This window comes from Passer domesticus, chromosome Z, assembly GCF_036417665.1.
Source record: "Passer domesticus isolate bPasDom1 chromosome Z, bPasDom1.hap1, whole genome shotgun sequence".
NCBI lineage: Eukaryota > Metazoa > Chordata > Aves > Passeriformes > Passeridae > Passer > Passer domesticus.
Window position 1 is genome coordinate 15,397,190 of NC_087512.1, and position 27,759 is coordinate 15,424,948.

General features: G+C 37.4%; 1 protein-coding gene across 3 annotated transcripts in view; it reads left to right on the forward strand.

Annotated features, from left to right (window-relative positions):
• The window catches only part of GHR (growth hormone receptor), a 118,228-nt gene extending 93,330 nt beyond the window's left edge, over window positions 1-24,898 (forward strand). For all 3 annotated transcript variants that reach the window (XM_064403181.1, XM_064403183.1, XM_064403182.1), the window contains exons 4-10: window positions 10,019-10,148; window positions 11,187-11,347; window positions 12,368-12,546; window positions 16,280-16,451; window positions 18,940-19,030; window positions 21,768-21,837; window positions 22,096-24,898. In XM_064403181.1, coding sequence (XP_064259251.1) covers window positions 10,019-10,148; window positions 11,187-11,347; window positions 12,368-12,546; window positions 16,280-16,451; window positions 18,940-19,030; window positions 21,768-21,837; window positions 22,096-23,055 — 1,763 coding nt within the window. In that variant the 3' untranslated portion in view covers window positions 23,056-24,898. The remainder of the gene's footprint in view (window positions 1-10,018; window positions 10,149-11,186; window positions 11,348-12,367; window positions 12,547-16,279; window positions 16,452-18,939; window positions 19,031-21,767; window positions 21,838-22,095) is intronic.
• Window positions 24,899-27,759: the final 2,861 nt, after the last annotated feature.

The window sequence follows — 27,759 nt, forward strand, 5'->3', positions numbered from 1 at the left end:
TTTTATGATAACTTGAATGAGGGCAGTTGCAAAACTCTTAATGTATTGTGTGTAAAATGTTCATTACCTCCTGACTTTAACTGCATACTGGAGAGCTCCTAGAGGAAAAGGAAGTGTGTTACTATAAATGGTATGTAAGACTGTTCCTGACTGATCTCTATTTCTTTGCTTGTTTTAAAGGCTCATTAGATCTTCCCTTATTGATAGTGCCTATTAATCTTTTGTTAATCTTAAAGCATAACATGAGTGGCTTGAGTGGCACTCAGGGGAATGAACCACTCCTTGGCATAGTATTGTTAAAAGTCTATGCTTTTATCAGAAATGAAGTCTTCTTAGGCATGCTAAAGACTATAGAAATTCAAGAGACCTAGGTTGGTCTTTAGTTAACTTGACTGTTTGGGCTTGGTTTCTTTCCTGTCAGGAAATGTCTGTGTTTTCAAATTTTAAAAATTACATCTTCCCTCTAAACACCTCCTGTAGTCATTTGAAAATATTAGTTTATGAAATGTCATTGGAGGAAGATGGAAAACAAGCCAGATGGGAAAGTCTTATTCTTTAATAGCCATGAAACTTCAAGAATATCTCAGGAGCCTTTATTTCAAGTACTGTAAAGTACTTAAAGTAAAGCCTTCCCTATGTAAGCTCTGAAGCTCAGGGCTGACAGCACTGGATTCTTAGAAAGACAAAACAGGTGCCAGAGAAAGTAAAGTTCAGCAGAGGATACATAATGTAAATAAATCATTTTTGGCAGTCTGTAAAAAAAAAAAAAATCCTATATAAATCTGTCCACTGTGATTTTGAATATGTCTGTTTTGTCCAAATCTCTTCTGCAGTAGTAAAATAAGGATTAATCTGGAGGCTTACTTCTGGCCACCCAGTGCCATAGAGATGATCAAAAGATCTTTTAGGTCTGCAGCCAGATGACAGAAATGAAAGCTGAAGGAAAATATGTGTTGTTCCCTTAAGCCCAACTCACTTCTGAGTCATAAGTGTCCCCTGTTTGTATGTTCTCTGGTGTTTTGTTCATCCTAGTGCTGAATTGCCAGTACTTCTGGGGGTGGGGGGTGTGTTTTTCCACTGTTGAGTTAATTCCATCAGTCTAACATCATTGACATGAGCTCTTCTCTTGTTTGGTATTTACATCATCCTGAATTTCAGATGAAGTCAAGATGCATCCAGCTCAGCAACTTTCCCATTTTGGGAAGAACTTCAGATACCCACTGTTTGTAATTTACAGCTGTGTCACATATATTTCCTTTCATGTGCAGGAATCCAGCTGGGACCCAAAGCACATATGTCAAGTCATGGCTGTGAGAACTGCTTGGTACTCCAATTTCTTAGTTGAGTTTTTTTCAAATAGAACTTTTTTTGTAAATTAGCAGGACTTTTAAATGATCTACCACAATATTGGCTTCATTTCTGACCATTAGGAAGTGGAGATTGTTGCTTTATAAATACTATTAAAAGGACAATTGTAGTAGGACTACTAGAACTTTGCTTAAGAGGAGACAGAACTATTGTTACAGTGATTTTCCTTTTAAAACCTACTAAAAAGAGCATTCTTACAAAAGCACTGCAAAACTGCAAAGACTCATGTTCTTGTTAGGTTTGAAGGTAAAAGGAGGAGAAAACAATTATTTTATTCTTCTTGGGTTTAATTTTTAAATTTCACTTTGAAGTTGGAAACTTATAGTTCACAATTCACTGCAATAATAAAAGTCTGAATTATGGAATGAATAAACATCCTGGCCACAGTAATAAAACAGACACTTCAAAAAGCACAGGGGAAATATGGCACAACAGAATATTCTAAAATACTCAATTCAGTTTTCTTTGGGATCCAAAAGAAAGTGTTATGGTCTAAACATGCAAAAAGAGTGAACATACCATATATGTCCCTGTATACTTCACAGTCTGTCTAAAGATGAAGTTGGGTGGGTGTCATGATGAAGAATTGGGAAGAATCACTAGATTTGCAGTCTTCAAAAAAGTTTTCAATCATCATTGCCACAGGAATCCTTGGACTGCTTTGAGGACTCAGCTTCTGTTGAGTGCCTGTGGCCCTGCTTGCCTAGGATGTTTTTTGTAGTAGCACTTCTCAGGGAATGGCTCAGTAAAATCCTATGGAGTTTCACTCCAGGTGAAGGTAACAAATGACCCTCCTAGTAACAGCCTCCATATTGTCTTTATTTCCGTAGTTTTTTAATTGCTATATGGTGACTGTGACAGGGAACTTTCCTCTGGACTAAGGAACAAATTGTTGCTGCCTTTTTGGAATGCCCTTCAAAGATAATCAGATAGTTGTTTTGTGGAATTTTTGCTTCACTTGAATAAAACCCAAATTTTGCTGCTTCAAATGGAGATGGTTTAAAGGTCTCTTTAAAGTACAAGGTAGGATTTTTCTGTCATGTATGAAAGAGATACTGCAAATATACCAGACAGCTGTAGTTTTGAAGAATGGTTTAAATCTGCAGAAGTCAGAAATAACTTGAAATTTTAACAGTAGAAAGTACAAGAATTCAGAGATTAATCTGATCTCTCAAAAGCAGTGTGAATTTAAAGGACTGAATGCCAAGAACACGGCCAGATTGGGGGTCGTATTTCTGTGAGTTACTTCATTCAAATGTAACGAGGGTGTGGACGGGAAATAAACAACAAAAAATATCAAGACACATGTCTGCATAACCAGCACTGTTTTGATGGTTATGTTTGGGACATAGTGTCATTGTCATCTTACCCATGGAGTTTGGGATATAACCACTGTTAGTGCACGGCTGCACCTTGGCTGTGAATGAAACCTGGCAAACTCACAGCCCTGCTTTCATGGAGCACTGATTGTATTAGACCTGCTGTTTGACACTTGGATTTTTGAGGAAGACCTCAGTATTTCTGTGCTGTCATTATTCTGCAGTTGTCCTTAAACAGGTTTGCTGTGTCAGTGCTTGCTTGACTCTTTTGTCAGTGCTTGCTTGACTTTTCACACTGCACTTGCAACCTGCTTTCTTTTCCAGTCTGTTACCTGTTATCTCTCTTGGGTGATCCCAGGTACATGCAGTTTCTGCTCTACATTATCAGGTTATGCATGTGCCAGACCCAGAAGTTGTTGTCTTCACTGTTTGAACTGAGTAACAGTGACTGCAGGCTAACATCAGCTCACGCGTTTCATTTGTAGTTTTTCAATGTTATGCTTGTTCTGCCTTACCTCAAGTCTTTTGCTGCCCTTACTTGCCTTCCTGTCATAATCACTTATGCTTTCTTGTGCTTTTCTTTCCAAACATGTCATTTTCTCATTCTTCTTTTCACCTGCTTTTTCTTTTTCTCCCTCTTTTGGCTCCATTTGTCTACTCCACTTCAAGTTAGCTGTGCTGTAGCTTTTCCTTTGTTAAAACACTCTCTGTATTGTTCTCAGGCTGGCACTTGTGCTGTTTGCTTTCCTAACACCACTGCACAGATATTTGCTGCTGCCAGGTTTTGCAGGGTGTGCCCCACAGTACCCTGCCCACCCTGGGCTCCATGCCCCAGCCACCTCCACCAGGCTCTGGGGCTCAGGGCTTGGTCCCTCCTTAATCCCTGGTCAGATCAAGACCTGGCTACCCTTACCCAATGCCAGTAGCCACTGCAGTGCAGTCAAAGTGCCCCACCTGCACAGTGTCTTGTTTATAGGAAGGGAACTAATGTTAAAACAAGGGAAGTAAGTTGCAACATTTAGGCAGGAGCATTAAGATGTGCCCTAGAGTGACTTTTCATTGGTGTGTCAAGTTGCAGTTCTTAAACCTGACAGTCTTACTCCCCATATCCTCTTGAGTACTCTCTTCTTAGAGTTTGGGATGGTCTTAGGGCTTGGGAAGGCCAAGTTGAACTTTAGCTTCTCTTTCTGGAAAGCTTCTCTTTCTGGTGCTGGTTCTGAGCACCAATCTCTGATGGTTTTGGAGCGCGCACATCTCAGCAAGGATAACCCCTCATTGCTGCATGGTGAGGAGCAATGCATTTGGTTTCAGACAGCTGTTAACTTTGAAGTGGGCTTCAGACCAGGAATTGCTAGTACATATGCAGGAGGAAGAAGGATATTGAAAATTTTTATCAGTACTGCAAAATTTGTTTGCACTGAGAATGGCATGGAAGACCTTTTGTGGTGTATGCTGATTGCACATTCTGTTTGACCACAGGACCTCATTTGTGCTTCCATATTTCCTCACATGCCCTACCACATAATGCTAGTCAATACTGAACATCTACAGCAATGGCTGTAACAGATAAAAGCATTCCACTTTTTTTTTTTTTACATAATTTCTTGAAAAGGTAATTTCAATTTAAGTTACAACTATGTAAGCAATTAAGAGAGAATTGAAAATTGGTTTGTTACATTAACTGCCTTTCATTTACAATTACCATGACCTTTGGCTTTCCTTCTCTTTATTTCTTGTATATTAAGGCAGGCCAGTAGACAGCAATTACCTGCAACAGAAATCACTTGATTCCACCACTACACGAGGGAGGGCATGATTTGAAAACAAATACCAAGTACCATGGAACGTGGCACGTGTGCACATCCACTCTCCTCCCTGTACTCTCATGGGAAATGGTACTGAGTAATGCTGTGTGATTGTTTTTTCCCTCAATCCTGAGCTTTATTTACTTTGTTTGTGTGTACTACCCTTACATGTGTGTGAGCCACATTCATTTCTGTTCTGTGGATTCCTAATAGCATAGAAAGTGTGGGAAACCAGCACAGCTGTTGGACTTCTATGCTATAGAATAAGCTCAGTTTCTCCTGTCTTTTGTGCTTTTAACTACATCAGACTACTTGACTAAAGATGGAAAAAGGTTTTTTTTCTGAAAAAACAGCCAGAATAGTTATCTGTTTTGCAGGGATGTCTGCATAATGTATTTTGAGGTAGCAGTCACCAAATTAATGTTCAAAGCAGAGGTAAACATCCCACTTTCATTCTTCTAAGAAAAACACCTGAATTTATCATGAACTATTAAAATATTTAGACTTACTCCATGAGCATAATATTCCCTTACAGAGCATTTCCATTCTGTTTTCACTGTGATGCAGCATATCAGAGTTATTAAGCTTTGCTTTGTTCTCTCAAGTATTTTGTACAAAAGGATCTGATTTATTAATGACATTAAATACATTTTATTCTTTTCTACAAAAAATTGTTCCAGAACTGGTGGGTCCTTTATAGGTCCCTTTTACTTAGGGCAAAAACTGGGTCAGATTAGCAAGCAGCCTGATGAGGAGGTGACCTGGTTGTTGTCTCCCTGTACTGCATCTTCCGCTCTCTGTATAGGATGTCTGACAATTTATTAGTACTAGATTGCACCTATTCAACATATCATCCACTGACACCAAATGTGGTTCATTTTTCTGCCTAATTTAAACAAATTAGAATTTCCTGTTATAGCACAGAAATCAACTGCCTCTTATTAAATGACCCAACCTTTGATGAGCCTGGTGGATTCAGGAGCAGGACCTAATTGACAGAGCATTTACTGCCAATGTATAAATTTGAGCTACAGGAAATTGCACACCAGCTCTTCACAGCTGTTTTTAGTGTTAACTGTAATGAATTCCCTTCTTTGTATTGCCACCTTTCTCTATTGCACTCTAGCAGTGACACATTGTATGTGCTTTGGGAATGGATTATATGAAGAGATATGCTGTTGCATAAGATTTCATTTATCAGTGATTTGCATATTGGGACATGTTATTCTTCTGTGAATTTAACTTTGCTGTGGGTTTGACTGGTACAGGAAGTTCTGATAATGGATAATTCTGCTTGAAGCTTCTAAAATTCACAACTATAAACACCTCATTTTGTTCAGCAAAAGTGCAGCCCCTTTTATCATTTTGTGTTTAGTTAGCTTGGTTTTTATGCTTATTATTAATATGCTTATTATCATGTCACCTACCAAAGTCCTACACTAAAAAGTGGAATATTTCTGTACAATTTGTGTACTCCTCCACTCTTGTCCCTGTAGAAGTACTAGAGGTCTGGTGGGAGCAGGACTTCGTCCAAGATGATGATAAACTGTTTTGCTACACCCCAGTTATACTTGTCAGTTCTTTGCTCTTCCACACTTCCAGCTCCTTTTAAAGTTATATTTTATTAGAGGGCTTTTAAGGAAGGATGGGAAGGGGAAAGAAAAAGAAAATTTAAAAAGTAAATTCAATCTCTAAAAGAATTAGCCTTCTGACACTTTTTTCCATGTTTTTTCCTGTTGAAATGGCATGTTTGGTCAAGCCATTATCTTGAGTAAAGCGAGTGGTTTTATTAATGACAGTTTGACTGGAATTTACTGGATTAGATAGAAAATGAGCAAGTGTGAACCCATGCTTTGTTTTGCTCTTCTAGTCTATTTAAAATCTTGGTTTGACAGCCTTTACTTTCGGTACCCTGCTGTCTTTATGCCTAAATGCAGTCAGCTGAGCTATTGCTTACAGTTATCACATTCTGGGGCAGCTTGTTCAGATGGAGCTCACACACGGTGCACAATGCTGATAATTGACTTTTGTGAGAAACAAGGAATTAATGAGATCTACCCTAGGAATGCCAAGCCTTACACAAGTTAATATGCTAAAGTTTTCTTCAGTCAGTCACCAAATCTGTGGCTGGAAACTTGACACAGAAACTGGAAATGTTTATCATAAGATAATATTTCTTTCAAATAGTCATAAAATTAAAATATAAGTATTCATATAAACTGAATACTGAATCCCAAACAATCCCTGTTCAAAAATTATTGGCACTGTTGAAGGAATATCTATGATAGAAAGAATTAATGGTCCTATCATGATGAAGTGGAAAAGAGAGACCTGGGGATACATTCCTCTGAAGTTAGGATGTAAGAGACCAAATATTAATCTGCATTCTGCATTTCTAATCCTCTCCATTGTAACTGGTGCCATTCTGGTTTTGCTATGATCTCTTTTTGTAAAAGAGATTGTACATCTGAAAGTGTTCATAAAGCTGGTAAATTCCAGAGAACTGATTATTAAGACATGGTAGAGCCTATATCTAAGATTCTGCTGGACCTCTCAATATCTAAGTGAAGTTTGATTCAATTCAGTTCATTTCATGTGAAAAAGTGTGACTTTATTTACCCCTTCAGATGAGAACATGGTCTGCATGGTCTTTAAATATTATATGTTCTAGCTATAAATACAGCTATGAATACATCAACAGAAATACTCTAATTTAGTAGAGTTTTCCAGTATATCATTTTCTCAAGTTCTTAATGTGTTGCAGTAAAAATAACTATATTTGCATGTAGCTGAGGATAGAAACAGGAAAAACCATAGCATGTACTTCCTTGCACACTATCTGTTTATAGAAGAAGGGAGAGACACGTGTCTTCTTGATTATAGGTATTATGCAATGGAGGCAATTTTATTCATGTCTTTGAAGTAAAAGCAGAAAATTTAATTCATTTTTCTTGTTCTGTTTTGAAACATTTTTTCCCTTTGTTTTCCTTATATATAATAATTTGATTTTCAATTAAATAAGAAAATTCAAATTTGAAAGCTGGAACACTCGCACTTTTAAAAGTTATAGATACAATACTGTTCTTGAATCTTTTATCCTGTTTTAGTTTGGATTTATGTTATAATGATTTGTAGTTTAGTGATCATGTGCTGTTTCTAACTAAGACATCTACTACATGGAAATTGTTTGACAAATGATGTAAGACTGTGTAAAAGCTCAAATCAATGTCAATCCCAGAAGCATGTTGAAGTTTTGCCAAAGCTGTCAAACACTAAATATTACACTAAAAAAATCAGACACAGTAGTAAAAATGTTCTGTTTCAATATTTTCTGGAAAAAGAACAGTGCCATTTTTTTCCCTTTGCAGCAACAGTTCATTTCAAAATTTATTTCAGTTTTAAACTGAAACTTATTTAAAGTTGAGTAAAATAGAACATGCTGGCTAAGAAAAAAGCCATCTTTTTAAAATCTTTCCAATCAAACTTCAGTTATTTTAGGGTGGCAAGATGTATTCTCAGTGTTTTGAGGAGGCATGAGAGGGAAGGGGAGGGCAGAGAAGTTTAATCTAACCAGCTTGTGAAATCTATTTACAGACATTTCTCATGCCCTGTTCATTGTCCAAAGTGTAAAGTCAGACCATTTTATGGGATGAGCAAAACAGAAATGCATAATACTCGTGTATTAGTGCCTGATATGGATGCTTGGCGGTGTGTGATATAAAGTACACAGTTTACACCACTGAGCCCAAGAAATACAGATTGCTCAGGCGTGGAGTAGCTGTGTCTGTCTGAACCACAAATGAAGGAGTCAGCATTCATGAAGGCCACAGTATCCTCTTATGTAGCAGGAAGTGCCTTGTGATTGTGGATGACTATATCTTAATATTTTTCTGACTTTGAAGGTAAATATCTTGGATCAAGTATTATCACAGAATCACAGAATGGTTTGCACTGGAAGGCACCTGTAAAGATCCCCTAGTCCAACCCACCTGCAATCACCCAGGATGTCTTCAACTAGACCAGGATGCTCAGAGCCCTGTCCAGGCTAGTCTTGGATGTTTCCTGGGTGGGGCACCCACCACCTCTCTGAGCAATTTATTCCAGGGTTTCACCACTCTGACACTAACATATTTCCTCTTTTTATCTTGTCTGAAATTCTGATACTTCCAAAACTTTTGCAAAGACCTTTGCATGCAGGGTCCAGTAGCATCATGTGATTCCCTTTTCAGGGATCATTTCACCACTCATAAATACCTGACTAACATCTACATCTCAAGTGCATTTTGGAAAAATTTTCTGAAATAAATGAGCATATTCCCAGGTAGTCTGTGAAGGCAGGTATACAATTCCATGTACATTTGATCATCCTCTGAAAGCTTTTCAGGCCAAATAGGGAACACTGGCAATTATAACCTTCAAAATCAGGAAAAAGTTAAGGCTTGACTTTGGAAGCAGTGAGTCATGCCTGCAACTTTTGCATTTGTACTTCTCACAAGGGTTGATGTGGCTGACTTACTGTAGCAGTCATTTTATGAGCTTTCATCGTTTCGGTTTTGACAAAGAATAGAAATTATGGATGTAGAAGTGGCATGTGGCAGAACATGCCCTTGCTCAGAAGTCCCTTATCTCCCTCAAAACAGGTTGTATCCACACAGCATTGAGCACACAAACCCTTAGCACAGCTCAAGGTAGCTTCTGTCATGACAGAAATGCATCAGCTGGGTATGTGCTAAGCTGTGGTGAGTCTCTGTGGTGAGCTGTGTAAGCTCTGCAGTACCACACCTTCTTCAAAGCAAGTGAAGTGCTAATTCAGGTGTATCTGTACTGAACTAAGCAAACTGGGACAGCCAGCTAGTCCAAAGGCAATGAGCCCACTGTGCTCTGCCTTGGTGTGACCTCCCTGTGTGCAGTGTTGGGCCCTGCAGTTTAAGAACATTGGAATGTCCTTGATTGCATCTTGAGGAGGAAAGCAAAGTAAGAGGGCTAGTGACAGGACAGGTGGGAATGTTTCAAAACTGCACCTGAGGGGTTTGGACTGGACATTAGGACAATCTTCTTTAAGTGGTCAGACTCTGGAACAGGCGTCCTAGAGCAGTGGGCAATGCCCCAAGTCTGCCAGTGTTTAAGAGGCATTTGGACAGTGCCCTTAATAACAGGCTTTAACCTTTGGTTAGCCCTAAAGTGGTCAGGCAGTTGGACTGGATGATTGTTTTAGATCCCTTCCATCTGAAACAGACTTTTCTATTCTATTCAGTTACAAATCCCTATGCTGAGTGTCAGGCTGTGACACTATCACTTCTACACAGTACAGAAGAGAGCTTGACACATCTTTCAGATTGATGGCTTCTATAGTCATCGACATGTATGCATGTAAGAATTTAAATCTTGCCTCATTTTACATAACGGATTGGAAGAAAATTTAATTATTCATTAAAGGTGCTGAGTTTCATTTTAACAGCAGGTTAGTCTGGGGTTTGGATTTGGTTAATGTGTATCCTTCTGTCCCCTGCTTTTTTTTACTGACAGATCTCTTGCAATGGCCACAAATCAGCAAATGCAGATCACCTGAAATGGAGACATTTTCATGTTTTTGGACTGCTGGAAATTTTTATAACCTCACTGTTCCAAGAATACTACAGCTGTTGTACAAGAAGAGGTAATAAAAGCTGAAACAGGAAAAGAGAAAATAATTTATTTTGCCATGCTTGTTAGGTTGATACTGTTAATTTTTTGCTGTGATATGAGCCATACTGTTTTTAAGGGTATAAACCCATGTTTTAAGTATGTGTTTTCCAATGTTAGAATTTATTGGTAGTTATTGAGTAATATGCAGCAATGAGCATTATTTGACAGGTAATTAAGAACACGTTCTTGCTAAATTTAGGTCCAGGTTGCAGAATCCAGAACTGAATACTATATGTCATGAGTAATGATTTTTTTTAATAGGCAACTTCAGTTTATTCTTTATCCATCTAACATGCAACACTGAGATTCCTTATATGTGTGCACAGATGTGGAGGTTGGATACAGGCCCTTTCAAATTTTTATTAAAGTTTTATGAAGTCCCCATTGATCAAAGTCTGAATGTACAGGTCCAGGAGAAAAGACTGATCTGATACTGGGATAATGTTCCATTGAGTCCTGTTCAATTATGATTCAGCTCCACTTTAAGCTTTTTTAAATTTCATGTTGCTACAATGATTAGCCTGAAAAAGGACATAGACATTACCAGTAATGGCTATTAAGGAAATAGGCCTTTTGTTCACAGGAATAGGAGGATGTGCATTTCTGTTCCCTCTAATGAACAGGGTTTTGATCTTTTTTATTATGGTAATGATACATTTGCATAGCAGAGTTAAGCCTAATAGCAAGATTGGCTTTCTTAGTTACTCTGAGAAATCTCAGAAAAAATAGAAACATTGAATAAAAGAATCATAAAATGCTTTGGGTAAGAACGCACCTTAAAGTTTAACTATTTTCCAGGCCACTAAGTGTACATCAGTACCTAAACTCAGTTATGCAGGTTTCTTCAATAGTGGTGACATTGTAAATCACCGTCGATATTGACTCGTTTTTATCCCTTTCATATATTTTACACCTTATCAGTACTGTGTCTTGTAACATCTGCAATTTGTACTTTGTAAGGTCTATAAATCTCTCTCTCACAAATATTGCATGTTTGTTGTCATTCTAGTAATGAGGAAGACTGGAAAGAATGCCCTGATTATATCTCTTCAGGACAAAATAGCTGTTACTTCAATGCATCCTACACCTCTGTGTGGACACCATATTGTGTTCAACTTGCCAGTAAAAATGAAGTATATGATAAAAAATGTTTCAGTGTTGATGAAATAGGTATGCTTCCATTATGTATCTTACCTCTATATGCTTTTGTATTACTTAGGCTGTATTTAAATATTGCCTTTCAGAAAAGTTAGTACCTAAAATATATGATACATAGGAAGGGATTTGATTTTGTGGTGATCTACACCACAAAATATCACCTAGATTGGAAGAAAGCCTAAAGGATAAAAGCAAATATGTGATTTGTTTTTCTGAATACTATTTTCTAAATAGTAGTCTCTCAAATTTGTGCATGCTCAAATGAGCTTGTCTTTGCTTTCACTTTGAGTCCTCTCTAATGGATGCTACATCTCCTTGTAGAGCAAAGTTGGCATTAAAACTTTGATTGATCCTGCAAAGCTCTGGAAGCCAAACACTATTTTGTTCCTGAATCAACTGTAATCTAAAGGATCAGGATGTCTAGTATTTCTAAGCTAGAATTTATATTTATGGCAGTATGAATTTTGACTGCCTGGGACTTTACAGATGTTATTGCTTGTTCAGAGTACTAGTGTACCACCATTAACTGCATATCCAGATAATTTATTCCTACAGGTGGTTAGAATACCCAATGCTCTCTTTTATTCAGCTGAGCAAATTTAGATTCATTTTTCAAACACAAAAATTTTTCAGTGTGCTTCTGTATTAGCTACTAAATATTTGTCTTTCTGTGTTACTCCAATTATTGTTTTTCTTTCTAGGCAGAACTCTAGAATTTTGATGGATAATTGTTTATATCTAGTGTTTTATAATCTGCTATTCAGAAATATACTTCAATAGGCAATACATTTTTAAACTCTTTTATTAGTTGCTTGGGTGAGACTTGTGCAGAACATATCTACTGCCAGCTGGCAGGGTGCCTTCTTGTTATAGCTTGCAATAGCATTGACATTGCAATATTTCTATTTTAATCAGAAAATACATGGTTAATATACTTTTTAAGTCCTGAAATAATTTAACAGTGTGTGGTAAAAATGGTTTCATTTCATATTGAAAACTGGCTGTTTTATTCCAAATGCTCTGTTTAAACAGTACTACCTGATCCCCCTGTCCACCTTAACTGGACTCTGCTGAATACTAGTCAGACTGGAATCCATGGGGATATCCAGGTAAGATGGGATCCACCACCAACAGCAGATGTTCGGAAGGGATGGATTACTCTGGAATATGAATTGCAGTACAAAGAAGTTAATGAGACAAAATGGAAGGAGGTATGGAACAAATATTTATTATACATTAGTCATAGTGCAGTGCAGGCTTGTTCTATCCCTAACACTCTTGTACCACTATGAGAAACATGTTTGTAATTGCTAATTAGACAATGCCTTATTTCTTAAATAATGTGCCTCCGTTGTTTCTGACATTTTCTAGCAAATACTGTAACTTTATGTGTCAAGATAGTTGACAGGCAGGATAATGAAAAACCCAGAAACACCTGTGTTAGATTAGTAAGTATAGGCAGAGTCAAATATATGCAAGTTTTTTCAAGGATAAAATATTTATCTATTGTTTTCTTAAGCTTCTACTATTTAAAGAGTGCATGATGTTTCAGTAGTCTGAACAGGAATATTTTGCTTGGTAAATATCACCATGTCAATCCAGATTCTTCAGAGTAAACTTTTAATACTTATAATTTAGGGAGGGAGGGAGGGAGGGAGGGAGGGAGGGAGGGAGGGAGGGAGGGAGGGAGGGAGGGAGGGAGGGAGGGAGGAAGGAAGGAAGGAAGGAAGGAAGGAAGGAAGGAAGGAAGGAAGGAAGGAAGGAAGGAAGGAAGGAAGGAAGGAAGGAAGGAAGGAAGGAAGGAAGGAAGGAAGGAAGGAAGGAAGGAAGGAAGGAAGGAAGGAAGGAAGGAAGGAAGGAAGGAAGGAAGGAAGGAAGGAAGGAAGGAAGGAAGGAAGGAAGGAAGGAAGGAAGGAAGGAAGGAAGGAAGGAAGGAAGGAAGGAAGGAACTTTCAGTTGCAATTTAAAATTTGATACAATAAGCAAATAAAAATAATGCAACATAGATAAGACGTACATATTTCATGCCAGACATCAAGGGGAAGTTTTTGGATAGTCTATGAAAATATAAAAGAATATATTACAAATCTTTTGAGTTTACTTTTTGAAAATCACTTAATTTCTTATGTAGTTAGCTTTTTCTGTTCCAGGGAAGATATTGTAGCCATCTTAACTGAATGCATAAGCTAAATGTGTCACGGCATATTTGCATTTGGAGAGCTCTTCTTCAATGCAGTAAGAACATCATGTCAGAGCAGCATCCTTCCCTTGCTTTCTTATTAATATGAACTGAGTTAACTGGCAAAAAAAAATACTATTACAAATTTGTCTTTAATTACAAAAGGAAAATTTAAACAATTTGAACATAGCCGGATTTACCAGTTGAAATGTAGTCAAACTGGTTTGCTTGCCTTCACCTGTGAAAGACCTTGGCTTTCTCCTCACTTCTGGTCTTTCTCAGTCTTGGCATTTTCTCTTTAACCTAGCCCTTATTAATAAGTCTACAGCCAAACAGGCCTATAATGTCTGTAATGATTTTTTCTAATAGTTCTCTGTTTTTCTATCTATACTGGTTTAATATATTAGCCTATTGATATATATATATACTTAATATATTAGCCTCTATTTTAAAGCCTATGTTAAGAAATATGTTAAGTTTAGGCAATAAATCAATAATATTTAAGAAGCTGAAAATCTGCAGATGTTCAGAAGCAAGAATACAGTTATGTCTCTAAAAATGCACATTTTGATGGTTTTTTTATAAGAGTTTTGATATCAGTCATATAAATACCCTAACAAAGCTTTGTTCTTGCTCCAGTACCATCAATAATCCCAGAATTCTTTGAGAATAGTTCTCAGAAGAGCAAATATTTCAAGATCAGTTCTTTTTGAACACAGATAAGGAAATCTGATTGTGATACTTGCCTCAAGAGACAAAGTATTATAGATTATGTTTGACTTAACCTGTGTATAGTGCAAGGTTTTATAAGCCTTTCATCTTAGGAATATAAACATTGCATAATCCACTGAGACACTATGAGAGCATAAAAGACAAATTTCTGAAGAAAATCCTGGTCTGGCCTAGGACAAGAGCAAATTTCTGAATCACAGCATTGGAACAATGCTACAATTTCACTCTTTGGATTCCTTGCTACAAATGCCTTCTCTAATGGGTGTTGAAACACATTAAAACATAAATGTCTGGCTATACATGGTCAAGTTATACGTGTCTAGTTATTACTAGCTTTTTAAACAAAGGATAATCCTTGACTGCTTAAATATACCATAATACTTTGTACATATAACTAATAAAAAAATAATTTATAGCAATTATTACTGTACTAAGTCCCCCCTTACTGAGACTTATTTGTAGTTTTTCTATATTTTTTGAATGATTCATTTCTTTTTCATGCATTGCCTTTATTATTTTTTCAATATATTTACTAATTGAAAATAAATAATTTCTAAATTGAAAGAAGATTAAACATTAATTACTAAGTGTTAAAACAGTAAGTTATAGTGATAAGAGAACCAAAATTATTTTCTGAGAAACATTCTAAACTAATAAAATCCACCCTGACATAATGGGTATCCATGAGACAGAGACAAATTATTGGTTACCTTTTATGATGTCTCTCTAATATGGCTTTTACTTGAATTAATCCATGACAGATATTGTTTGATCATCTATTCACTTCATGCTGAACTTTCCCCACTCCATACATCCTGCTCCATCCAGGAGTCTTTCATAATGGCTCTGATTTATTCATCTTGGCTTTTTCCAAGTGACACCATTATTTGGGATGCATGTAAACTTATCCATAAAACTTCAGTGAACTGTTTCTTTGTGGCTTAATACCATGAAATAGGTATATATTAAATATCCTTCCCAGTGGTTTCCAAATGGATATTCTTCACATGTAAAAACATTGGTGATGTACAGCAGTCTGTCTTCTCCAAAATCTGACTGGTTGGTTGTAAGAATATTGGAGTCTGGAGTCACCAGGGATTAAACAACTCCAGAGATCATACCTACCAAAAGATATTGTCTCAAGTTTGGGTTATGCAGCTATAGACAGCATAGGACTGCATTGTTGAAGCTTGCTTCAAATTCCCAAAAGCTGCTGTTTTCCAGATATTTTAAGTCCTAGTCATGATGGGTTTTTTCTGGTATCATATTTGATTCTGAACTATAAGTAGAATATAACATCTGCCACATGGATTTCTATTTTGAGCACATTTTCCTTATTTTGTATACTTTTGTAGGGTTATTGGAATTAAAATGCATATTTCAGAGGGGTAATAGAAAAAGGCAGAAATTTCACCTATTAAGACCTCAAATGTGATTTCCTAAACAGTTTGATGTTCAGCAGTATCTAAGTGTGTTTCAGCTAATATAGAAGTTTCAAAGACCACAGTCTGATGCCAGCTGTCGCTCAGTCTCCATTACCACATTTTGTATATAGCTGAAGATTTTGGGGACATATACATTTTTCTCCAAATGAAAACATTTGTAACATGCAATATGTTTGGTTATAACCATTAAATCTGTAGTGGAGATTGCAGTAGTTTTAGAACTCCCATGTTATTTTAACAGCATTTTTGGCATTCTGCAATCATTAATGTGTTATAACAGTAAAAAGGATTTACAACCTGAAAGATCAGTGAACGATTTTCACACCACCTACTTATGGCATGTAACTGGGTGAAGCTGCCTTTCTTTACTGACTGTACTAGAGCTTGGATTCTCTGTTTTTGGTCCCGTGAATCTCAGAAATGCCTGATGACTACTAAGTCAACAGTAAATGGTGTGAATGTTCTCTGAACTCTTCCTGTGGTATCCTTAAAACTCCCAGTAGTAAAAATGCCTTCAGAAATCAAGCAGCAGTGTAAAATTTCCAGTACAACCCAAACAAATAAATCACAGTCCTTCTGTCTTTACAGTTAAAACCCAGGCTCTCAACAATGGTTCCACTGTATTCTCTGAAGACAGCAAGAGATTATGAGATACGAATCCGATCAAGACAACGAACTTCTGAAAAATTTGGGGAGTTCAGTGAAATCCTCTATGTATCATTTTCTCAAATAGGCATTGGATGTGATCATTGTACAGAAGGTAAATAAGCAAAGCGTTTTTGTGGTTGTGATTCTTGTCTTTTTGGTGGATGGGTTGAAACCACCATGTTATGTGGTTGAATACATAAATATTCCAGCCTACTACATGAGAATCATTGAGAGAGATTGAGAATGTTCAAGTTCCATATATAAGAAGTAAACTCAGCAAGACTGTTTCACAGATCATCAGAGAGCAAAAATACAAAAAGCTTTAAGATCAGAAGTAACTGCTATTGTACATCTCATAGAGTCTAAACCAGAATTAATTCTCATATTTCATCATCTAAAATGAGCACTTCAATTGGGAAGAGAAGAATTGTGATTTCTTGTAATACTATTTGCTAAGTTTTTTTCTAGAATTCTGTGCTTTTCTAATCATCCTGATATACTGTCAAGGGCAGTGAGTATTTTTCTCCTTCTTGCTTATGACTGGTACTCATTTTCAAGTGCTGTTAAAGACAGAAGAAAAATCAGCCATTGAGAATCACGTTTTTTCTATTGAAGGAATGAGATAGTGCCTTTTTCAGAAGTCTGAGCTACTAAATCAAGTCTTCAAAATATGAGGTCTTTAGCAAGTAATTTTAATAAGCTTCATCACATTATTTCCCAGATTACTAGTGAAGGTATTTTATAAAACAACCTGTAACTCTTATCTTTCAAAAATCTGGCTAGATTCTCCTTTTAGTTCTTCCTATTATTAATTCACATTTCTAATTTATAGGAACAGTTAATGTTCTGTACATGTGGCATTTTTTTATTAACCTTATCCAAAATTAGGTGGTCACAGTTTTCATATGAATAAAATACTTGAAAATTCTAAGGCCAGTTTTTTTCAGTCACTGCAACTCAGATTCTCCAAGGTGATCCTAATCCACACACCTCACACAGCAGTAGTGAGTTGATTTGATTGAGAATTTATTTTTCCTTCTTTTGTATGTCACTTTCAGGAACACAGAATTAAACTTTAGATGCCTTTCATGTATTAATAATTTAAAGTCTTCTAATGCAATGTTCTTACTTCTTGAAGGAGCTGGACATTTGCTGGTCTCGCTGACGTGACAATGAGTTACTCAAATAGAGACCTATTTAACACAGACATATCCATATAGGACTTTATTGATGCCTGAAAGCCTATCTTGTCAAAATCTGAGCTGGGAACACAGGGCTCAAACTTGTACCTGAATTTTTTATTTTGTTTTTTCTCTGAAAGGTCATTTTTGATTATATATAGAGTTCTAAAGCTTTCTGTCCAGTGTTCCTTGGCCCAAAAAAATGAGAGTGAAATTTCTCTAGGAAATTTTAAATTATGAAAAAATGAGAAAAATCTAAGACTAAAGCTAGAAAAAAATTCTCTATATTTGTAATTTGCAATGTAATATTAAGAATAAAGGAATTGCTAGTATTTAAGAGATAAAACATTTCATTTATCAGTATTGTTCTTCATTTCTACTAAATTGCATTTCTCAATTAATTTCTAAATTCTTCATAGCCACCTGCAAGATAAATAAAAGGGGCTTTGTTTTTCAGTTCATTCAGTTGGTTAACAAAACAATTAATGTTCAACCTTTAGAAAGAGAAGTGGTATGTTTTTTGACACCACCATACCCTGGTTTTTGTGAGAGAAAAATAGTTTGCTTGTGATTTTGTGTACTGTTAGTAATGTTCTCTCAGCTTGAATGAACAAGTATTAGCATGGTCTGTGGCATTATATGCCCTCAGGACACTGATACCATGTTCCAAGCAGGCAGAATGTTCCTCATGGCTGGTTTTGCTATAGACGTTTATCTTTATTAGAATCTTGTTTAGACTTGTGAAATCGGCTAAACCTTGCTGGTTTAGCAAGGAGTCTCAGTGGACTCGTAAATGCATGAAAATTGCTGAGACCAAAAACTGCCATGGATTAGGAATGATACTTCCCAATTCAGAGTCGTGGCTGAGGCTCTCCCAAACCACACACCCTGCTCACTCAGTCCCTCTTCTCCTTTCTGCTCCAGTGGGAAGGAGTTGAGAACGGATAACACAAAAAGTGAAGATCATGAGTCAAGATACGAGTGGTTAACTAGAAACAGCAATGAGATAAGAAAACAAACAGTAAAAGCAGCAATATTACCAGCAAAAGTATAAAAAAGAGAGGGTGGTTCACACTCTCTGAGTGAGAGATGCTCACTGCAGAGACAAGGAATGTCAGACAATGCCACCACATTTTTCAACCAGACGCCACACCCTTCTTCTTGGAAGGTAGGGAGTCCCTTTGTCCGCACCTGATCCTGACATGAGGGGGTGTCCAAGAACCTCCATGTGCTGGCCACAACTAGGACAAAACCACATTTTTATTTCTGCTGAACATAGAACTTTCACATTTAAGTAACAAAAATTTTCATCAGTTTTTACCACTTTGGAATCCTCAGGTGGTGGAAGACAAGGTTGGAAGTTAAAGATGCAACAGAGATGAAGATTCCTGCTTATATGTTCATGTTTTGTTGTTTCAGAAGTTGAGTTTCCATGGTTCTTAGTTGTTGTCTTTGGAGTGTGTGGGCTGGCTGTAACAGTGATCTCAATCATGCTGTCTAAACAACCAAGGTAGAGACTTTTTATTTGTTGGATTTTGTGTACCTCTAGCTTAAAAAAAAAAAAAAGAAAAAAAAGAAAAAAAAAGATTTTTCAATTGTTTCAGATTTGGGGGACATGGAACCATTTTGAGATTTTTGTCTATTTTTGTAAATTACATATAACTGGGATTAGTATATATGGGGCCTTCAGCATGGGGAATGTGATTACCTTGATCTTCCTCTTTCACTGCAGTACATTTTATTCTGCAGAACCTACATGATTGATTTACTTATGCTTTGAAGGAGGCTGGTTTTTTAGTTCACTCAAATTTTGAACATACTCTTTTTCATTCACATGCTGTTCAAAAGTTTCATACAAACCTATGTCTATGTGTTTGATTTTGTTCTTAGACCATTCCACTAAACACTACTTCTTGAAGCCAAGGGAAAGAGATAGAGTCATAAGGCAACATTTGGTCTCATGGTGGATAAATTGCAGTTCCTGTAGATAACTAATGAAACTAAGCACAGAATTGCATTGTTTGTAAAAATTATAAAATGGTGTCATATACAAAAATGAAAGAATGTAACATACATAAAAATAACAGGTCTTAAAATTAATTAATCCCCTAACGTATGTTTTCAGGGACAGGTTTTGGCAGAATTCAACTTGGATATCCTATCAGTACTGTTGTACACTATGGAGCAACACCATGGTCAAGACCCAGTGCACACATGCGTGTTGTCAGTGGTCTTATGTATACACTTTGAAAATGAACAGAGTCCTTTTGCACATACCAAAAAATGGTGAAATTTCATTTTACATACTGAAATTAAAACAATATGGTGCATTTGGAGCAGATCTCAAAAAATATTTTTCTCATTAAGCAGTAATTTTTTATTTAGGCAAGCTCTGTGCTTTGACAGAGTTTAATTTCAGGAAGCCATTCCCTACAATAGCATCCCAATCCTAGATTTAAGAGCAAGGCTGATACATGACAATTCATGACAAAAGCTTGATGTGTCAGAATGGAGCAATGTGCAAGTAGCACCAGAGGCTAAGGTCAGCACACTGAATAACAGGTGGCTTAGTCTCAGAAAATCCTCAAGTCTGGAGCATATCTCTGATCAGAGTTTATAAATATCTTCCATGCTAATCATGAATGCTGGAAGAAGCTTTTCCCCACTGAGGACCTCACATGGAAAGTTTTTCTGGACTGCGGTGTGCACCCTTTTCTTCAAACTCAAGCATTTAGTGGTGAAATGGCAATGCGTTCCGCAGAGAAGCAGCCTGCATAGGTTTTCCATAATGCAAAATATCCAGGCTTGGTTTCCTCCTGATTCTGAAAGATACCAATTCATATTTTCCTCAGTTGTGATCTCACAGGCTCTGTAGGACAGATGCCATAGGTTTAGGTCATTAGAGTTGAGAGATGAAAACTTGAATTATGCTGGGTTAAGAATGGAGCAGAGCACAGTTCTCCCTCCCAAATGTCTTTTCCAGGCAGTGAGTGGTAAAATTCTTTGTCTGTTTCATTGGAAGCGATGCCCAGTCCTGTTAGAATACCTGATTTGTGGATTCAACTGTAAAGCATGAGTCCTAAGCCTGAGAGCCCAACCAGTTTACACTGCCTCTCCAGAGATTAGGTGGAAAATTACTGGATTTCTGGCCCTCACTAGGCTTTCTGGGCAGAACACTGAGGATCTGCTCAAAACCAGAAACATCTGAGGAATTTGGACATGCCATGGTTAAGCCAAAGGTGCCTAAATTTCTCTCTAGGCACTCCACTCTAGGCATCTGTGACCCTCTCTGGACCTCACCAATGTCCCTAAAAAGGCAGCAAAACTAATATCTGGATTTGTATTTACCATTTTCCACACCTTACTTTCTAAAATATGCAATTAACTCAGTATAAAGAGAATTTTGATTTTTCCTTTTGTTTATCTGTTTGAAAAAGAAGCAGAGAGGTAACATAGAGGAGACAGACATGACCAGCTACTGTTGGATTATGATTAAGGGAAAATCATCCTTCTATTAGAATTGGGGGGGGCAGAGGGAGTGGTTTAGTTTGGAGGGGCTTTTTTGTCCCCTAAAAAATTAGGAATGCACTTTATGAAGGATTAGAATAGCATGTATTTCCACAACCTGCAAATGCCCAAGCAAGTTACTAGACCTTTCTCCACAAGGGTAAACCCCTGCCTTAGTTATATATTATTTGTTGCACTAATAATTCAAGAAGCAGAACTGTCATAGAGACAGCAAAATACTAGCCTAAATTTTTGCAGATGGTTTTCAGTTTTATTTATTAGCTCTAAACTAATTCACTCTTTCCACCAATTCCCATTTTCTGTACTCCTATTTAAATTTATTGGGCATATGCAAGGCTACTGTGTCCCTGAAAAAATATTTGGAAAGGTCACCACATACTGAGGTTTGTATCAGGTTGCATTGAAAAATATGTTCAAAGGGAATGTATTTACAGAGCTATAGGAATTTACTCTCTATGCAGCATTGAATTGTCAAAGACCAGACTGCAAAATGGATTCCCACATAAATTTAAGTGATTTCAAAAAGGAAGCTTGCAGAAAACTTTGTTTCTTAATTTGCAATGAGAGAAAATATTCTTTTCCTTAGGAGTATTTGAAATTTTATTTTAAAACATTTAAGTTTTGAAGTAATTCACTATAAATGCAATGTAAGGCTATCTTCTTTCTAACTTCCTCAAAAAAGACCACTGTCAATTAAAAACCTTTTTTTTTTTTTTCAGGTTAAAAATGCTTATTTTTCCTCCTGTGCCAGTTCCAAAGATTAAGGGGATTGACCCAGATCTTTTGAAGGTAATATTGAACTCTAAAATCTACAGTGAGAATCTTTGTAGTAGTAGCAGATGACAACTCTTGTCCCAGGCAGAAAAAATTTGTAGAAGATAATTGTAACATTTCGGGAGTTGCCATAGAATTGCTTTGCATAAAATAATTTTGAATCCCTTTGCAATTATTACATAACTACAGTCATCTTTACATAAGTCAACATTATAAAAAGGACAAGCATTTCTATTACTTCCTTTATAAAATTCTTTTTTATTTGCTTTGTAGAAAGGAAAGCTAGATGAAGTGAATTCCATCTTAGCCTGCCATGACAACTACAAGACACAGCTGTACAGTGATGACTTGTGGGTTGAGTTTATAGAGTTGGACATAGAAGACCCTGATGAAAAGAACAGAGCCTCAGACACTGACAGGCTCTTGAGTGAAGATCATCTGAAATCTCACAGTTCCTTGGGAGCAAAGGATGATGATTCTGGACGGGCCAGTTGTTGTGAACCAGATATTCCAGAGACAGACTTCAGCGCAAGCGACACATGTGATGCCACCTCTGATAGTGATCAGTTCAAAAAGGCTACTGAAAAAGAAGAAGATCTCTTGTGCCTTGACAGACAAGATAATGAGTCACTTCCAAGCCTTGCCAACACAGACCTGCAACGCCAGCATAGGAATACTCAGTCTGCAAACAGCCACCTGTGGGCACCCTTTGGAGACAGCGTTGATCTACCCCGTCCGTCAGTGCATACCCAGATAAGCAACCAGAATTCACTGGCAAGTACTGACTTTTATGCTCAAGTGAGTGATATTACTCCAGCAGGCAGGGTTGTACTTTCACCAGGGCAGAAATCCAAGCTGGGGAGAGCACAGCGTGAAGGCTGCACAGAACAAAACTTCACCATGGACAACACCTATTTCTGTGAGGCAGATGTGAAAAAATGCATTGCTGTGACTTCCCCCGAAGAGAATGAGCCACATGTTCAGGAACAAGGCTATAATGAAGATGGTTACTTCACCACAGAGAGCCTTACCACTACTGTTGCCAATCTTGGAGCTTCAACAGCAGCACCTCCAAGTTCAGAGATGCCTGTGGCAGACTATACGTCGATCCACATCGTTCAGTCTCCACAAGGCCTTGTGCTCAATGCCACCGCACTGCCGGTGCCAGACAAGGAATTCAATGTGTCTTGTGGCTATGTGAGCACAGACCAGCTGAATAAGATCATGCCATAGCTCTTTTTTTCACTAGGTGTGTGTAGTGTTTGACAGCAAAGAGTCAGCTTTGGGCTTGTATGCTGAAACCAAAATGAAGTCTAAAAGTTTTTTGTGGTTTCTAGAATTTTATCTGAAATGTTGCAGCATAAAATATGCATCAAAATATTCCTATTGTGTTCTGTAAATATTACCTATGATTTTGTCTTGAGGCTGTTTTGTCTTGTTCTTGTGGGTGTTGATTTTTGTGAAATTAAACATTGAAATTACTGTTTAATGTACAGTAAATTGTGCATTTTGATAAAGCTAAAAATCAGGTGGTTTAAAGTGTAAGACTTTAGAAAAAACTGCTGTTGGCAGAGATCTTTATATCAGTAGTTGGGAACTGATCATATAGGTGAAAACACAAAAGTAGCTTGACTAAATAACACATCTATTTTGATTTATATAAATTGGTAAAATATATTTTAATACTTTGGTCATAAAACCATAAATGTTTTCTATTACAACAAATATTGTAGTTCTATTATGGTGACCCATTTAAGTAATGTAATTGCTGCATTCCTAAAAAGGAGTTTTCTGTTTTTTAAAATTTTGTTCACAGCTAAAAGAAAAAATAGGTTTTTACAGAGCCATTTTATACCTTCAGAGAAACCTATATAAAGATTTTGGAATATTGTAGGAACTTAAAAGTAACTGATTCTATTACTTTCTTATGGTAACTATTATAGAAATATACATGCAATTTAAAATTCTATGTAAAATTTTAAAATATGCAGCATACTTGAGCAAATTATTCTGTTCCTCATCAGATTCTAATGATAATACACTTTTTATAAACAAAATCTTGTTGACCACAGTATTAAAGACTGTGCAACTAAATTTTCACTGAATATTTTTGAGAACACGTGAATAAGCTCTGATAACTTAGCAGCGTAGTATTTCATATTTGACCAACTTCTGAAGCCCTTCCAGAGCCAAAGGTATCATTATTACATTTATTAGTCTGTGCCACATAAAGTCTGTATTAAAAAAAAAAAAAATTAAGGACTTCAGAAGTTAGCCAACAGTTAATTTTTAAATATATAACAGGATTAAAATACTTCAGTGGAACAAGGGGATCAAGTGCAGTATTGTTCAAACGTGGTTTTCGTTTTTGCAGCCTAACAGCATCTCCTCTGACCGTGTTAGGCGGACTTTCAGAAGGAAAGGAGGGAAAACTGAAATTCAGTGGGGAAGCTCTCTTTGTTCTTGCATATGTTAAGAACCTGACAGAGCTTTGCAATTAACTCTTTTTGTTTCAGGAGTTACCTTCCTAGGCCATGGTTTCATCACAGCAGGGTTCTTCTTAGAAGGCAAATAGGAACATTAATTTCTTTACTCTGACCTGAGCAGAAGTGTATGATGTGCAGCAAATTCAGGTCTTGCTTATGATGTCTCAAACTGAACTCACTGATGCTCTTTTTGTGACCAAGTGCTACACAACTGGGCCCAACTATGGGAGGGATTTTTAAGTTTAGCCCGTACTTTATGGTAAATGTGCATTAGATATTCTGCTAATTTGCTGCTATAATTTTCTAACAGCTGCATTATTTAGTTTCATATAAAATTTCATAGATGATAGACACTAATGCAAGTAATGCCTATGTGTGTGTTTGAAAGAAGTTTCTTACTCTGTTTCTATTGCCAAAAATAGTTAAATACCTCAGTCAAACTCAGAATGTCATTTTGGTACTTTACTGGTCACACAAGCCATGATATGCCGGTCAGAAGATGTGTCTTTCAATTTCTATTTAACTTTCTCTATGTTAGTGTTTTGTTTGTTTTTCTCAAAGTTTAATAAATGTATTGTCTTTGATCTGTCTGGACACAATGTGGTTATTTGCAGATAATTATTTTTTAAATGGAAAATACAGATTTTATTAGGAGAAATAAAATATTTCTCATAGAATAAAGCATAAAGCCACTTTCCTTAGAATAGAACAATGCCTTATGTGATCAATGTTTTCACTGATGGATGTGCATGGAGACATAGGACATATTGCACCCAGAGCTGGCCAAGATGTGTTGCCAGGTTAGCTGACCCATTTACATGCTGCTGGAACATCCTGTGATTGTCAGGCTAGTCCCCTGCCTGTACTGGTGCATGGGTTTATTCTTCCTCAGCAGCAGGACCCTGCCAGTTTGCCTTTGTGGAACTTCATGAGGTTCCTCTCCACACAACTCTCCAGCCAGTCCAGGTCTCACACAGCCTCCTGGAGAATCAACAACTCCTTCCAGTCCTGTGCCATCCTCAAACTTGTCCCTTCATCCCATGTCCCTTCATCCAGGTCACGGATCAATAAGCTGAACAAGATGGAGCCAGTACTGAGCCCTGGGGAGCACAGCTGACTACAGGCCTCCAACTGCACTCTGCACTGCTGATCACAACCCTCTGAGCTCTGCCAGTCAATTCTCAACCCACCTCATTGTCCACCCATCAACCCATGCTTCCTGAGCTTCCTGTGAGGAAGTTAGGGGAGATAGTGTTAAAAAGCCTTCCAGAAATCCAGGTGGACAACATCCACTGCTCTGCCCTCATTTACCCAGCCAAACATTACATATTAGAAGGCTTTTTTATTCCCTATGCTGCATGCTTTGGTCTACAAGCACTCCAGGGAGGTAACCAGGCATGCAGGTCTCCCAGGAGGGGTTCAGGCAAATTACCACAGCCACACACCCCCTCCTTGAGGTGATTGACCTGTTGGTTATTACCTTTGAAGGCAGTTAGGGAACATTTGTTACTGCTCTGGTTGACCTGATCTATTTCCTAATTGGATGGAATGGTGTGAGCATTGCCATTTTGGATCCCACTCCCAAAGTCCTTCACTTTAATGCCTGTCTCAAACACATTGGCCAGCTTGCATGTGAAATGCCTGCTCATGTTCCCTTTCTTAAAATGACACTTTGTTCATAGATTACCTGGCACAGTTTAATCTCTTCTAGTATCTCTATTCAGAAACCATGTTGGTTCTCAAAAGCAAGGACTGAAGTTGCTCTGCTGCCTGTCTGTGGGTGTCAGCAAGAAGCCACCTTGGAAAAGTTTGGATTTGAGCCTCTTTTTAACCATCAAAGAAAATGTAAATTTCCAAGGCTTAGTGTTACAAGAAACTGAAAAAAGCATCATCTATACCAGTTTCCATTAAGATAAGAAATAATTTTGTCAAACATAATGACTTACACTCAATGTAATGACTTACAATTCTTTATTACTTAGGGTGAAATATTTTTTCTGATTTATGATACAGGGAGCGAGATCAGCAGATTATGAGAGCTGTTCAGTCTGAATGAAAATTAACATTATAAAAGGTATATTTTCCGTTTAAAAGTCAAGTATTAAAGAAGAATTGAGTGCTCTTTAGACCTGCATAATTTTATAAATGCTTCCATTTAATGATGGCAGACTCTATTGGGAACACTTATTATCATTTACAGTTTAGTATATTTAATTACATATGCATCAGCATAGTTGTACGAATGGGAAGTAATCCTCTGGTTCAGAGAAAAACTTCAAACCATATGACATTTAGCCACAGGCAACTTTCTTTCCTTTGAGATTTGCTCAGGGGCTTATTACCAGATAAAAAACAGGAATGCCTGATGCAGACTACCTGATCTGAGAGGGAAAGGGAGAAAGGGGAGAAAAAAGACATCCTGGCCTGTATCAGGGACAATGTGGCCAGCAGGAGCAGGGAGGTCATTCTGCCCCTGTACTGGGCATTGGTGAGGTCACACCTTGAGTGCTGTGTCCAGTTCTGGCCCCTCAGTTTGGGAAGGACGTTGAGACTCTTGAGCACATTCAGAGGAGGCAACAAGGCTGGTGAGGGGCTGGGAACACAAACCCTGTGAGAAACCACTGAGGGAGCTGAGGGTGTTTAGCCTGGAGAAAAGGAGACTCAGGGGTGACCTTATTGATCGCTACAACTCCCTGAAAGGTGGCTGTAGTCAGGTGGGGTTGGTCCCTTTCTCCAGGCAGCAACTGACAGAACCACAGGACAGAGTCTTAAGCTGTGCCAAGGGAAATGTAGGTTGGATATTAGGAAAAAGTTTTTCATAGAAAGAGTCATAAAGTTCTGGAATGGTCTGCCCAGGGAGGTGGTGGAGTCACCACCCCTGGATGTGTTTAAAAAAAGATTGGATGTGGCACTCGGTGCCATGGTTTAGTTGAGGTGTAAAGCATTGGTTGGACTCAATGATCTTTAAGGTCTCTTCCAACCTAGATATTCTGTGAATTCTGTGGAAATGTTTGGAGAATGATACTATTTTTATGACAGAAGAAATACAAACTTGGGTGGTGGGAAAAGAAGTAAGGACTACAGAATCCTAGTTTTGCAATACCAATTCTTCAGTTTAACTCAGAATATCTATTTCACCAAGATGGTGGAATTGGTAAGAATTTAACCAGCTTTTATAATCAATTGACTTTGAGGAGATACAAGTGGATATAGCTCTCTCTTGGAACTGACTCTGTCTAAATGCAATTTAGCAGTACAAATTCTCCTCTCTGACTAATCATTATTAATTGCATACACAATCAGTGCTTTAACTGCCATAGAAACCATGCCCTCAGGCCACAGAGAAGCAAGATGTAGTCCAAATCTATTTCTGTGATTAGTATACTACTTAAACACTGTGGCATAACTGTATTGAGCGAGTGCTTCCTTACCTTCTATAATCAGGGCTATT